The sequence below is a fragment of the Colossoma macropomum genome, unplaced genomic scaffold (genome assembly GCF_904425465.1).
Source record: "Colossoma macropomum unplaced genomic scaffold, Colossoma_macropomum, whole genome shotgun sequence".
In the NCBI taxonomy this organism is placed as follows: Eukaryota; Metazoa; Chordata; class Actinopteri; order Characiformes; family Serrasalmidae; genus Colossoma; species Colossoma macropomum.
In genome coordinates, this window is record NW_023494787.1 from 18,024,668 (window position 1) to 18,039,307 (window position 14,640).

At 38.0% G+C, this 14,640-nt stretch overlaps 2 protein-coding genes across 4 annotated transcripts; one reads left to right on the plus strand and one right to left on the minus strand.

The window, feature by feature from the left end:
* The first annotated feature begins 3,645 nt into the window (after positions 1-3,645).
* si:dkey-284p5.3 (uncharacterized protein LOC557830 homolog) lies at positions 3,646-9,350 on the plus strand. 2 transcript variants are annotated; one of them, XM_036566289.1, is made up of 4 exons: positions 3,646-3,945; positions 5,896-6,087; positions 8,625-8,684; positions 8,770-9,350. In XM_036566289.1, the coding sequence occupies exons 1-4, from the start codon at positions 3,855-3,857 to the stop codon at positions 8,787-8,789; spliced, it is 363 nt and encodes a 120-aa protein (XP_036422182.1). In that variant the 5' UTR covers positions 3,646-3,854; the 3' UTR covers positions 8,790-9,350. The 2 variants fall into 2 exon arrangements, with proteins under 2 accessions (XP_036422182.1, XP_036422183.1); XM_036566290.1 differs by having other exon boundaries at positions 5,902-6,087.
* Positions 9,351-9,421: 71 nt separating this feature from the next.
* Positions 9,422-14,387, minus strand: rida (reactive intermediate imine deaminase A homolog). 2 transcript variants are annotated; one of them, XM_036566288.1, is made up of 6 exons: positions 14,245-14,387; positions 13,036-13,141; positions 12,828-12,882; positions 12,668-12,736; positions 10,309-10,364; positions 9,422-9,897 (listed from the first exon to the last, which is right to left on the minus strand). In XM_036566288.1, the coding sequence occupies exons 1-6, from the start codon at positions 14,307-14,309 to the stop codon at positions 9,838-9,840; spliced, it is 411 nt and encodes a 136-aa protein (XP_036422181.1). In that variant the 5' UTR covers positions 14,310-14,387; the 3' UTR covers positions 9,422-9,837. The 2 variants fall into 2 exon arrangements, with proteins under 2 accessions (XP_036422181.1, XP_036422180.1); XM_036566287.1 differs by lacking the exon at positions 14,245-14,387 and adding an exon at positions 13,942-14,157.
* Between the last annotated feature and the right edge of the window lie 253 nt (positions 14,388-14,640).

Consider the following 14,640-nt stretch of genomic DNA (forward strand, 5'->3'; position numbering starts at 1 on the left):
AGCCATGTATAAACATGCTCTTTTGTCCATTTTTCAATCAGATGATGTTTGTAGTCAGCCATGGCAGATTCTTTCTACAAAGAGACAGAGAGGAATTGGTCAATCAGCAGTAACCTGGAGACTGAAAAGTAATACACGCACAGTTACAGTGTGACTGTGTGGTATGGTGGCTCCAGTAGCGGCAGACGAGGATTTCTTTACTTTAACATTCAGCACCAACACATTACAGTCATTAGCAGCAGTCCTAATTTTTGCTGGACTGAATCACAGATCACTCTTGATGTTGTTATTGTTAGCTATCTGATGGTTTTTATCTAGCAAGCTAATGTTGCAGGTTGTCAGTCAACCACTGTCCACTGTTTAAAGTCAAGTGAGAAGCTGAACCTTGATATTAAAGCCAAGGTGCTAGACTAGTACTGTCTGTATGTGTATCAGCTAATTAATGTTGTAGACTGATAGAAGATATGATGAGAAAAAAAGGGGGGGGGTCTCATTGGGTGTCGGATGCCGAGCAGTGCAGGGTGTATCAAAAATGCGTAGCTAGACACCACTGACTACTTGTGTTGCTGGATCCTACTGTAAGTGATTCACTTTATTTACAAGAGCGTAATAGTGGTCTACGTTAGCTCTTTTTCTGTTGTTTTACAGGCTTGATTTGCATCAGTCTCATTTCAATTTTGTAAAATAACTACAAAATGATGTCAGATGAATGAGATCTGTACATTCGAAGCGATAAAATAATACTTGATAAGTATTATAAGATAAAATGATAAGACACTGAGCTTTGGTTGCATATTTAAAATCTCTTTGCTGCATATCAGATCCTTTATGTGCATAAGAACTACTCACTGAAACTGTACAGGTTGTGCAGAACCAGCTGTGTGCACATAGAAGCTTACAGCATAATGTACGGTTATTGTTATAATTTACAAATGTTACATCATTACCTTACCTGCCATTCAGTGTAGGCTATTCAGTGCACCCACTCAAGCTCAGTCCTCAACTCGTCCATCAGTAAAGTATTGCATACAGATCTACAAATGCAAGAAAGGTTTATAAACTAGGTCTGTAAAATTTCTTGATTTAATTTAGTCAGAATATTACAAAAATTCTGTCAGTTTGAGGAAGCAGTATCTCCACAAATGTCAGAAGTGGGTTGTTCCTTCTCGTAAGCTTTTTGCACATGTGTGGGTTTTGGGGGGAGGGGATATTGTTTGAAAATACAGGCAGCTCTATGGGGTACTATGATAGTGTGTTAAGGGATGTCCCTTCAATGCAAATACATCTTTAATGAAGTCACTTAAACCCTGACCACCAAATCTCGATTGCATGTTTAGGTTAAGGCAGCTGTCAGTGACATTATCTGTTCTAGTTTTTGTAGATTGTAAGGACCTTCAGAAAATACAAGATTACAAGATACAAAAAGACAAAACGTCCACATTAGCCAATACTGACAAATGAGGATGTGTTAGAAATGCAGTATTACCTATTCTGCAGTGCTCAACAGTCTTATTTATTCAGACAACCCAACTTTGTTAAGATGCACATTTGAAGTACATGTGCTTCCTTGATTGAGGTGTTTGTTTCAGAAAGTCCAGTTGATAAGCAAACAAATGTTATTGAAACACTCTATCTGTCTCAGTCTGACACATTTCTGCCCATATGCGGTTAAACAGTTTCCTTCCACATACTGGCATTACCTTTGATACTACAGCTCCGGAGCATGCAGAAACCACAATGTGCTGTACTGGAAGGATGTAGCAGAGTCAGCAATAATGAGAGAATGAATGCTTTCTTAATCTGATATATTTTGTACACACAAATATACATAGAATATATATGGAAAAATATATGTAGAAAAGACTGGAAAATTTTCCTCATGCCATTTCTGTTTACCTCAAAAGAGGTCAAATCAGCCAACACACATTTGATGTTTGAAGTTTTAAGGGAAGTCTGTGTAAGCCAGAAAGATTACTTGTTAGCCACAGACATCTATTATATTACCATCGTTACCAACTATACTGGCGTTAAAGAGACTTTAGCCCTGAAACAGGACTAGGACCATGAGTAGGAGGTGCGCTCTGGCAAGGACTAAAGACTAGAGGCGAGCTTTGTTAGTTTACTGGTGTGCTCTCACTTTTGGGGGAGGAAATAGTGAGGTTTTACTGGGTAACCTCACTTTTTTCAAGATGTCATCCTAACTGCTTGTTTCTGGTGCATTTTAACTATTAAAAATACTGAATAATAATGAAGTAATTAAAACTATGAAACAACACATACAGAATTATGCAGCGACCATTTTACCATTCTCTCAAGTAGCTTCATGAAGAGCCACCTGAGATGCTTCCCCAACAGGACTTAAGAAAATACACATACATGGAGCCCCTGCTGTTGCTGAAAACCATTTGTTGTTACATATTTTTGACATTTAAAAAATCTGTAATGTTTTAATTGATTAATTGATTAAAAATGTACATTTTAAAACATTGTTTTGGACACAATTAAATACATAGGCATCAACTTCACTATTTATGTTGGTCTTAGAAACAAATCATTTGCATAAAAAAATAGTTAAATCAAAATGTTCCAAAGATGCTTTTTCAGATAGGTCCTGTGATGGACTGGTGACCTGTCCAGGGTGTTTCCTGTCTTCCTCCCAGTGAGCGCTGGGACAGGCTCCAGCACCCCCTGTAACCCATGAGGATAAATGGGTTAGATTATGAGTAAGCGAGTGAGTGAGTGAGTGAGTGAGTGATGAGTTTTTCAGTTAGGTGTCCAAAGGTTCAAACTTTTGACTTAAATTGATTTTTTTTTTTTTTTATGAAGATTGATATTACCTTACATAGGTCTCTGATGTGTTCTGGCCCATTTCCACCTCTGATCACTTTTTAAATTAGAAAATCATTTCTGATTAAATTTTTAAACAGGATATATTTTTATTGAGGCTTAGAGGTAAAGATTTTTTTGTTGAAACGTAATGAGTAAAAGTAAAAAGCATTAAGTGTCAGAAATACTCAAGTAAAGATACCTACAGATACCTAAAAAAATACTTAAGTACAGTAACAAAGTACTTCGTCACTTACCACCTCTGGCCATAAACCCAATTAAAGTGTAATTCTAAAAATGAGCATATTTTAAAAATGATAATTTCTATGTGCACACATTTTGTGCTCAAACAAAACTGTGCAGATCACATACAGTTTTGAATGAGAAGGAAAAATACTGAGCTGGGCCTTTACAGTTACACAGACTGTATGTGTGGAAACAGCGGCATCTGGAGGCACTTTTAGGAAACACAAGAGGATGATCGCCCCATGTTCAGTTTAAACAGTTCATAGCGTCAAAAGATGGAGATATGACTCGACAGTTTGGGGACTTGGGGATCATTTGACATATTCTCCTTTTTTTTCGTATCGCAGTTTAAAACACAGAGGTAAAATTTGCTGGAGCTAAAGAGACTCTAATACTCAAACAAATGTCTGTGACCAAAAGTGTGCCCAGGGAAATGTATTAAAGTAATTGTAAATAAAACTAAAAAGTAATAATTAATTCCATATTTCAATAAATATGCATTTCAGTATATTCACAATTCACAAACCAGTTATTTTATACGCAGGGGGCGTGGCTTGACGGAATACGGGTGGGAAAAAATAACGCGGTAACAGGCTGAAACAAACGCTTGTAGCCATGCGCAAAAGCGGTTGGTTTTGTGTCTGAGTTCAGCAGATCTCTCTGGACTGTGTGGTCAGCACTGCTCCTCTGTCTGTCTATGCAGAGCTCTGGCACAGGAGCATCTATCTCAGGACTTTAACTTCCACAGACGTCCCCTTGTATTTCTATGTTAGCAGGACAGAATGGGGTGTACTGCTAGCACTCACACAACAGCTCAAGACACAACTCGACCAAACTCAAAACCAGAGGAATGCAACGGGGCGAGTACTACAGGTAAGAGTGTTTTCAGTCTCCCATATTCACGGGTTACTCAAGTGTAGTTTCAGGTTGAGCTGATTCTCAATTCTCAATTTATATTTATTATAGTAATTTCCTATACATGATCCTGGACTGGCAGGCATATTGTTGGGCTCTGCTGGTGGTGCTACAACTGTCAGTCATTCTTTATCTAGTCAGTCAAGTTATTGCAAAATGTGCACTAGACTTATGAAGTGTTAGCAATGCTTTGGCTTATTAGGTTAAAAATAGCTTTATTTCAGTCTTGAGCTCAAGGCTTTCTTCCTCTGAATTCTCAAGAGAAGCTGTTCCATTGGAAAATAACATTATCTTTTGATTTCTGCTGGGAAAACCTCATTACAGCTGTACACTCACAACTCCCCATGGTAATTTACCCCCAGTGAATGAAAGCTGGAAAGATGTTTGATGTTTTACTGAACCATTTACTGTACTAAGCAGTGTATGCAGAAATAGAAATAGAAGAATGTATTTTGGACGATGGACAATGCAAAGAAGTCTCTAAAGTAGAGGAAAACTAGAGGGATTAAACTGTTCCCAGAAAGACCCCCCTTAGCTCCTTACTCGCTCTCTCAGCAGAAGTATTCACATTTATATATATGCCATCTTGTTACAAGAGCCAGTGTTTTCAACTCTATGAAGCTGGAAAGTGGCTTCTGGACAGCATTTCATGCAAATATTGTGGATGGAAGCACAAATAATAGAAAGTGCCATGTTACCACATCAGCATGTTACAGACTATACTGATACAGCTGGCATGCTGTACAGTATGGCTAATAATTTGAAGGGCCATAGAGCTTTTCTTATCTGAGTAGTTCTATTGTTAAAACTACCTAAAGGAGAAAAAAATCATTATGGGAAAGAAATTAAACAGACGTATTGACATCAACATTTTCCAGAGGGTCAGCCATGAAACCATGAGCTTTCTTGGCCCAAGTATGTCAGATACTGTACCTTTATTATGTTACATTAAAGATTTGTACCTTTTATTTAAGTAAACTTTCATTGTCTGACTTCATGATCAGGCCTAGCAGTTAATGTATCAGTACAATCACAATCAAGTCCAATACAATATATAGACCGGCAGCATTAGATAACTTGTGTTATGAGGCATTTTGGTGGATGAAAAAGAGTTGATAATGCGGTGAGGCCCCTCTTTACGTCATACAGAAAATGACTGATCATTTCTTGGTGCAGTTAATATTGCCAAAAAGAAAAGATGGATAAAAAGTACGAGGAAATTGCAGCTTGACCGAAATGTCATCCCATCCTGCCAAGAGTGCAAAGAGATTGCCCTCACAATTCACCTCTTCCAGTTGCAAGTGTAGAGTGTAATCTAAGATCACTCAGTTAAATAATGAAGTTTCCTGGTTCATTCGCTGGCAATTCACTCACCTGTTTGTTTGTGTTTGACTTCAGCCACCATTATCTGTTACTTAAACAAATGTTAACTATTCAGCCTTGAACTGGAATCAGTTTCTTTATCTATCTGTTTATGTGAATATATAAAATAGCTTATCTATCTGTTTATGTGAATATATTACAGCTTATCTATCTGTTTATGTAAATATATAACATAGTTTATCAATCTGTTTTTGTGAATATATAACAGTTTATCTATCTGTTTGTGTGAATATATAACAGTTTATCTATCTGTTTATGTGAATATATTACAGTTTATCTATCTGTTTGTGTGAATATATAACATAGCTTATCTATCTGTTTATGTGAATATATAACATAGTTTATCTATCTGTATATGTGAATATAATATAGACATGCAGTGAGGAACCAGAATTTGAAGGAAAGTTTTTCTCACTCAGGATCAATGTTTATATACATAGTCCTTGACAAAATAAACATAAGAATTAACTAATACAAAACATAACTAATTAACTAATAAATATGCGAATGTCCCAATCTCACAAGGAACAGCTACAGAAAATGTAGAAAACAAGGCAGCAAATGAGTCTGCCTCAGAAGCGGCCGATGAGAAATCGGAGGCCCCGCAGAGCTCCGAAGCTGCTGCAGCTGAAAGCCAGCCTGAGTCTGAGGCTCCTGCGGCCGACTCCACCACACCAGAGGCTGCGCCAGAGCCAGCACCCGTGACTCAAGATGAAGGTACATAATATAACACGCACTCATCTCCTGCTTTTGGCCATGCAAATAGGCTGGTCAGTTCAAACAAGCTTATCTCTACATGCAAAACAAGCAACACGCTCCCTTTTAGTGGTCATGCAAAAGAAATGTCCGAACTGTCTTGAGAAACTGCTTCTACTTATTTCAAACAGGTCAGTGATGAACTGGATTAAACACTAAAACAGATCATGTGTTACTGCCTCACAAAATACTTTGGATGAAAGCAAAGCAGGAGAAATATTTTTAAATTTCATACTTCAAGGAGTACGTCATCACTGTTGTAGCAAAACCTCATATTTCAGAAATGGTGAATTTAATAGGAGAAGGAAAAGTCCTTAACTTTATTGAATGTGAATTTAATGAGATTTTATTCCAAGTAATTGACCCCTCATTCTACTGGTCCACTTGCCGTGGATTATTCACGTAATGAACAGGGCAGCTGCCGTTTTTGAATAAAACGGAATTGAAATGGCAGTGACGATATTTTCATAAACTGGTAAATCAATGAACAGTGATCCAAATGGCTCCTTTATTCGCTGTTTGATGATTGACAAAGTCCATATCTACCCTGGTTAAGTTTCCCTTTCCTTTCTACAGGCCTCCCCACAGGCTCTATTTCCAAGGGTTTCTATTACACAAGAATTTTCTGTCACCTAATGAACTAACTGAACTCACATGGCCCGACAGAACTCAAATGAAACACATCAGATGGTCTTTTGAACACCGTGTATATATATAGCAGCAACATTCCAATATTATAAGGTGTTATTTGATCAATATCTATATATATCAAATAACCCTCATAATAGTGAAATGTTGCTGCCCTACCATCCGGGATTGGGTTCATCTGCAAGGTTCCTGTCTAAGTCAATGACCTAATTGCAGGTTTATATAACCCTGCGTATGAAACCATGTCTCACTGTCATGATGGAGATTACAAATGTAAATACAAATGAGTCGACTAATGCAAATGTCTGTGTGAACATATGAACAAGACACTCTAACTGTATAACATGCAAAATGGCAAACCACAAAGTAGAACTCAATCAGATATGATGAATAATAAAAGAATACGAAGATAAACTTTGATAGACATATAATATTTGCTACACTGTGTGTCCAAAATATCCAAGAGTAACACCCAATAGTCCAACATTTCTTCAGAAATAAATAATATTAATAGGGAATTTGCCCCCCCTTTAGCTGCACTAATAGCCTCTGCTCTCCTGGTCAGGATTTCCACTAAATGTTGGTTCATTGCTGCTGGGATTTGATTCCATTAAGCCACGAGAGCATTAGTGAAGTCAGCATTGATGTTGACCAATTAGGTTTGAATCACAAATGACACTCTAACTAAACCCAAAGGTGTTCAGTGGAGCTTCATCAGTCCAGCTCATCCCAAAGGTGTTGTCTTGTGCTTTATCACTCTAGAGAGCACAGTTCCACTGCACCACAGCCCAGTGCTGTGACACGTTACAGCACTCTGGTCAACACTTGTGGTAGTGCATCTTCTTTTCTGGAGATTATACAGGTGTACAAGCACAACTGAACAACTTTGTCTGCAATAGGTGTGCCATAGCGTAGTTCTGCAGGCTATGTAGTGCCCATTTTGCTGGTGTGAAAGTTGATATTTTTTATTTTATATAATCGAATATTTTTTCCCCTCATAACTCCATTATCAGATTAACTAGGACATTATTTGTGAAATGTTTCAACTCTGTGTTAAGCTGCTAGCGAGCAATGAGGGTAAAACAGGGGGGATGAGAACCCTCTGCTGTGAAAGCAATCCACCACTGCAAAACTGCAGCTTTCTTGATATAAAAATAATTTAACTTCCATATTAAAAGTAGCATTTGAACACAATAAAACATTTTTATAAATGTTGACCTGCTTGCTTACATATGACAACAAAAATCCAGTTGGCTTTTTGAAGGCAAATATGCATCGTTCAACTGAGGAACCTAGAAAAAAAAAGAGGTTAACCAGACAAATGCAAAATGGATACTTTTGGACATATAGTGTACTTTACTCTGACAAATTTATTTGAAAGCTATTAAAATTACATATGCAAATGTAATGCAATTAGCCAAAATTTGGCATAGTAAAGTAAAATATTTTCATAATGTAAGGCCTTGATAAATCTAGAGATATAATGGAAGCTTTGGAATTGCTTGCAACCTCACACAACCCGTTTACCAAAAGCTAAACTGAACACCCTAATCTAGGTTCATGGACATAGATTAATTCTAGTCTTAAACTAAACTAGTGTTATAGTTTTAATTATACTATAGCAAACCCTGTTTAAGTTTATAGATGATCTGGGTCTAAACTGGCCCTCTATCTTCCAGCAGTGATCATATAGACATTGATGGTTTTGTTGAACAAAACCTAAAACTAGAAGTTTTGGTTTTTATTCTTTTCGATCCTGTTCATTCAGACACAGAAGGTTCATAGCATTACTGAAAGGGTATAATCTAAGCCAAGCATAATGAGTGTATTTTTTGTTCCTCCTTCGAAAGCTTCAGCTTCAGCTTCAGCGGAAAGCCAGGCAGAGTCAACCCCACCAGAGGAAACACCAGGTGAGTAAACATTGTGAAGAACCAACTACAGGTATAATTTCTGATTATCTCTCCCATAAAACACCTCTTTCTCTCTCTCATTCAGCGCCCAGTGAAGGAAGTTAAGGCTACATTCACAAGCAATGACACAGCAGCATCATCATGGGAAAACTAAAAAAACTTCACACATTTTAAAACAAAACAGGAAACTTTCAGGAGAGATGCTTGAAATCTGAGATAACTTATTGTTAGCCTGTTGCCAAGATGCAGACTGACTGATCTTTCAGATTGGAGTCTTGCAGACATCACAGTGCCTTTCTCTTTGTCAGTGGTGTTGGGAACTTCTACTTTTGTATATACTTTTATCTGTTAATGAACTTCAGATTAGACCTATCATCTCTATAGAACTGATAATGGCCTATGTTTGTGACATAATGTAATGTTGGAATACTTACAGATTTCTTATTGCTGCCTCTTCCCAGATAAAATTGTTTAGACTCTGACATGCACTCTTCAAGATCCGGATAATGTAATGTTTATTCCTATGGCATTCATATGTCTTCAACTTGTACATATAACACAATGTACAAAGCCAAAGAGTATGGGAATCTCTGTAAATGTACCTAGGCTATTATACCACAAAATAATTTTGACTAATAAATCAGTTACTGTGAGCATACAAACCAAGATTTATCTTTGTTTTGTAACAGTGAAAATGCAGATATGAACCTTTGAAATATTGAAAAAAATCAACATTGTTTAAAAATCAGGACTTGCTTTCATTTAATTTGCTTTCCTGTTTTAGTGTTACAAATGCAATGAGAAATACAAATCATAGGAGTTGATAAAAGGTTAAACATTAACAATAATACTGTTAATTGAAGTGTAGTCTTGAATTACTCTGCATTGTAGACTATATCACTACATCCGCTTCCTATAAAGTCAGCTCATGGAAAGTACAAATCAAAACTCCATCAGCAATACTACCATGTCATAGGTTGAATTGACATGTAATAGGTTAGATGGAATATTACAACCAGTTGTCAGTGCAAAGGAATGTATTTTCTTCTGTGTTTACAACATCTAAAGGTATATCTCAGGATGAAGGCTGTTAGTGATCCAATTTTAGGCTACTCATTTAAGGTTACAATTTATTCATGCTTGCGGCGGTCAGTCAGGAGGCGTCCGTAATGGGTCCCAATACAGCAACTGCTTCGATCTCAACAAGACCACCCTTTAGAGAGGACAATAAAAACATGATGAGGAAAAAACAAAGTGTGGCCAGACAAACTTATCATTTGTCAAGGGGATAAAAGAGGGGCCCCACTCTTTCATTTCAAGTAAAATTTAGGGGCACTTCATTTCATCCCATGAAGGAGGATATGTTTCATCCTACCTTTTTTGATAGTTTTTGAAAAAGGTGAAGTGAATAAATCAAGTACTAAACCTATATGGCACAAGTTTAAATACCAGTAGAACTGGAACAAAGTAGAACTTGTGATTGGTTGAAGAACTAAAAATGCTCCAGTTATTGATCATGTGCAGTCACACGAGGTTTTGATAAATCTGGGAACTGAAGATTCGAAAAAGACATTTAATGGGCTTCAGTTTTACATCTACCACTCTCTTACACCAGCATACTCACTCTGGGTAGAGCAGCGACTTGGTAAGCAGCCCTGGCTGGAAAGTTTCTGGTGAAGACTACAAAGAGAAAAAGAGAATTAATGATCAAGGAGACAACTACATTAAATAAACTCTGGAAAACTCACTATCAATAAAACACTACACAGTTAAAGAACAGCACTGTGCAAAAGTCACCACTCTTTCATTTATTTAATTACAAGTCAAAACAACCATTTAGTACAACAGATTCTTTTTCAGCACGAGGAAATTCTTTTTTTTTTTATTTTAATATCTATTTTTTGAAGAGAGACTTGTTTTTGTGTTGAGAGACTTGTTTTCAGTTTCTCAAAGAAATTTGCAGGGATATTTTCCACGCCTCCAAAGTTTAGTCTTACAAGTGGATTTTTCTGCTTCTTATGTTCTAATTAATCACAATTACATAAAACCTTACTCCACACTGGTATTCTACCTTTTTCTTTTTTGTCTTTTCTGTTCTCAGCAGCAGCTTCTTGACAGCTAAACTCAATAGTATTGAGTTGTCTTCTCACAGTGGACGGCTGGACAGAAACATCTGTGGATTTTTTTTTCCACAGTTGTTAGGAGTCACATTTTCTCTTAATCTTTTAAGACATTTTAGTACGCCAGAAATTTTTGAACTCTAGTTTTGGAAACTGCTATTTTCTATTTGACTCTCCTCTTCCTTATGGAGGTGAATTATATCCAATTGCACAAATATGTCCTTTAGTTATTTTTAAATGCACTTTAGAAATACATTTGTGAGGCAGCTAAGGTGTGTCTGGGTAGTTGCTTGTGTCTCTTTGAAGGGGAGCATAATGTCAGTGCCTCATTTGGGGAGAGCTTTTGTGGGGAGGACAGAAAGGATGGAAGAGTTTGGATGCACAATGATATTTTACTTAGTGTTGGAGGTTTTTGCATAATTTTCTGTAAATGTATGTTTCCTGCTTTTTTTTTCCTTATGCTGAAAGACGAATAACTTGCACTTAATGGCTGTTTATGGGAAATAAAATTAACGGAAGGGTGGTCTCTGGGTTTTGTACAGTTCTTTGTATTTTTTTACTCATATTCACATTATGAATTACTGACAATCCCGAACACTATAATTCACAACGCTTCCCTCAGTTCCCACTCTAATATAGTGAACCTGTGAGCCACATAGCACATGCACCCTGTACGTTTCATATCCAGAGATCAGTCACCTTGACCTTAAAAGGCTGGCGAAACTTGAATACTAAGAGTGTAGAGTTTCTCCCTGATACAACAGAAATAACTGTTTCTCTTGTTCTTTGTCTATGATGAAGAGCCCTCATATCCTTATGTGAACATTTATAATATTAAAAAAGGCATGATGTGTTTTGTCCATGTTTACATGGTGGGGGAAGGAAAGTTCGGCATGCTGGGAGTCAGTGTAGACAGGCTGTCTGGAACAGAGGAAGCTTTCTTTTCACCTCACTGCACTGTATCCCCTTACACACAGATACTACGATTGAATTACCCCTCTGCATGATATCAAAGAGGCAATACCCAACACTAGCCAAAGATGCCATTGTTTGCCCTTTGACCAATACACTGTAAGAGCCTAATGCAGCATACTGCAAAAACATCAACCTGCTGGTTGGCCAGGTGAGATATTTAGGAGTAGATCATGATAATATTAAAAACACTGAAACAGCCGAAACATTCTTGTGGACAACTCTATGTATCACATGCTGTATTCAAAAGACACCCACAGCTGTAGGTGCAGTGGTGTTACACTATATGTCCAAACATATCCAGAGACCCCTACTAATTAGTAAATTCAGCTACTGTAAACTGTACAGACAGCTTGTATAATCTCCATAAAAAGCACTTCTAATAGGATGAGACTCTGAAGCAGCTGCAAATGAGCCTAAAGTCAGCATGCTCAATGCCATGCATCAGCTAGAGGGGTATACAGCCCCCCCAGCATGGGGTTGAGGAGCAGTGGAACTGTGTTCTCTGGTGTGATGAAGCTCCATCCAATACCTCTGAGATGAGTTGGAGTGGTGTTTGTTTTCCACAACTAATCATCCAACATCAGTAGTTAACCTCAGTAATGCTATTGTGGCTGAATGCAATCAAACCCTCACAGCAATGTTCCATCATCTAGTGCAAAGTCTTGCCAGATGAGCAGAGGCTGTTACTGCAGCAAGTAGGGACAAACTCCCTATTAATACCCTCAATTTCAGAGGAGACACTGGAAAATTAGGTGTCTACACACTGTTGGAGAAACAGTGATGGTTCAAGCACACAATGGAAAAACAGTGACACCATGTGGCAGTTTTTAAATGTAGTTGCACCTCTGGCCAAACTATGCAACCATGTTGCTAACAGACCATACTTACATTGCTTGTAAACTTCATTGACATTGTTGAAGTCATTAATGTCTGCCAGGAGCACAGTTGTTTTGACAACTGCAAAAAAAAAAAAAAGACTAAATATATGATTTATGAACTAATACATACACTTAATGCAGAATATTCAGCCGATTAGCAGGTGACCTACCATTTTCATATCCACATCCTGCTGCTTTCAGAATCTCACCCATGTTTATGAGAGCCTTGAATGGATAGAAAAAGACATGGACATTTTTTTATATTTCATATTTTCACAGAAATTAAAACTGAGCTGTCCTGAGCTCAGTGGGATGCACTAAGCTAAGATGGGTAAAGCTTGAAAAAGGCCAAAGGGCTGCATTTATATCCATTCTTACCTGTTTGGCTTGAGCCTGCACCCCTCCAGCCACTAACTGCCCCGATGCTACGTCCATCCCCAGCTGCCCAGAGACATACACAGTGCGATCTACCAGCACCGCCTGGCTGAATTCATGAGTAATAACCATAGATTTATTTTAACAGACATGAGAAAGATTTCTTAATATGTAATGAGGAGGCAGCAGCTTACAGAGACAGTTTGGACTTTGTACTTTCCAGCCCCCTGCTGTAATATTGGTCATACACCAGTTAGCAACTGACCCACATTAAATTTACCTCTTCCACTGTGGAAGAACACAGATATTTCTGCTGTTTGATGTTAGTTTTTTAAACTGTATCTTTAATATCTGAAAGAGGTGAATTCAGAGCCAACATATTCAAATATCTGAAAAAGTGCATTGAAAAGTATTTTCAATAACAGTAACTTACACATGGTTTTCTTTCAAGTATCCTAAATTCAGGTGTGGGTGTTCTGGCAATTCTGATTCAACTTCATACTAATCCACTTGGAAAACATACAAAGCATTAGAAGCTGCCAAGTAGAACAAACTCCCTATAATTCAGGTTAGCTTTGCCACTCTTCTGCAGGCCATTGGCTGAGAGGGTCCCTCCCCCAACACGCCAGTGCCCAGAATAAAATATAATTACATACTTAATTTTAAAATAATTGCATACTTAATTTGAAAAAGTCTAAGTGATGGACAGCTGTGCAGCAGGGTGTTAATGTCTATGGGATTTCTCTGCAGAGTAAAACTGTTGGTCTGTTAGACTAACAGAGACTTTGCACCCGTTATTGTTAATCTGAGAAAAAGCAACAGCAGTAAACAACATACAAGTAACCAAAATCTATTAAATGCACTTAAAGGCTTATATATCTGTGATAATGTCAGAGAAGTGCCACCTACCTATATATGCCCTGTCTAACTGGGGCTTTAGATGTGTATGGTATTTGCCTTCGAATAGCAGCCATCTCTTCCAACATGAGCAGACTAATATCTTTCAAAGTGTCTGTGTTCACCTATAGCCTCTGTCGACACGCCTCCGAACAAACATTACACTGATCATTAACTTCACTTCACTTATGGTATGAATTTGACTCCTGACAGCTTTGTCAGTGCAGAAAGTTCAGACAGACTGGCGGCCTCATGCACGAAGACTCAGAAATACTGTTTCAACCAGTGTTATACTAGAAATGCTGTATGTTGTACCTGTAAGGCCCGATTGCAGCTGGAGCAGCAGCAGTGTTGATAATTCTTCTTATGAGCGCAGACATGACAGACGAATCGCTTCTACGAATGAGTGAAAATCCCACTGGTGTCCGTAGCGAGTGAGATAAAGCCTTGTTTTTGTTTCCCACCTGTATTCCGACCAGACACGCCTCCTGCGCCCGGCGGACTGATTGTAGGTATGAAATACTAGCCAATCCAAACGCGCAGGAGAGCTCTCCAGCCAATTGCAACGCAGAAAGGGGGCGGGGTTATATTAACCAACCACGCACAGCAGGCAGGGTTTGTCGAAAAACGGGTGTGAACAATAACGCAGGGCACAGCGCATGCGCTTGACACGACGTGACCTAGGTGTACCGTAACACTCAAGCTATAAAC

Coding starts and splice junctions, on each gene's coding strand:
- si:dkey-284p5.3 (XM_036566289.1), top strand. CDS start 3,855: ATGGGGTGTACTGCTAGCACTCACACAACAGCTCAAGACACAACTCGA. Junction 3,946..5,895: donor CAACGGGGCGAGTACTACAG/GTAAGAGTGTTT, acceptor CAATCTCACAAG/GAACAGCTACAGAAAATGTA. Junction 8,685..8,769: donor CCCACCAGAGGAAACACCAG/GTGAGTAAACAT, acceptor TCTCTCATTCAG/CGCCCAGTGAAGGAAGTTAA.
- rida (XM_036566287.1), bottom strand. CDS start 14,018: ATGTTGGAAGAGATGGCTGCTATTCGAAGGCAAATACCATACACATCT. Junction 13,142..13,941: donor GTTAGACAGGGCATATATAG/GTAGGTGGCACT, acceptor TCATGAATTCAG/CCAGGCGGTGCTGGTAGATC. Junction 9,898..10,308: donor AAGTCGCTGCTCTACCCAGA/GTGAGTATGCTG, acceptor TCCTCTCTAAAG/GGTGGTCTTGTTGAGATCGA.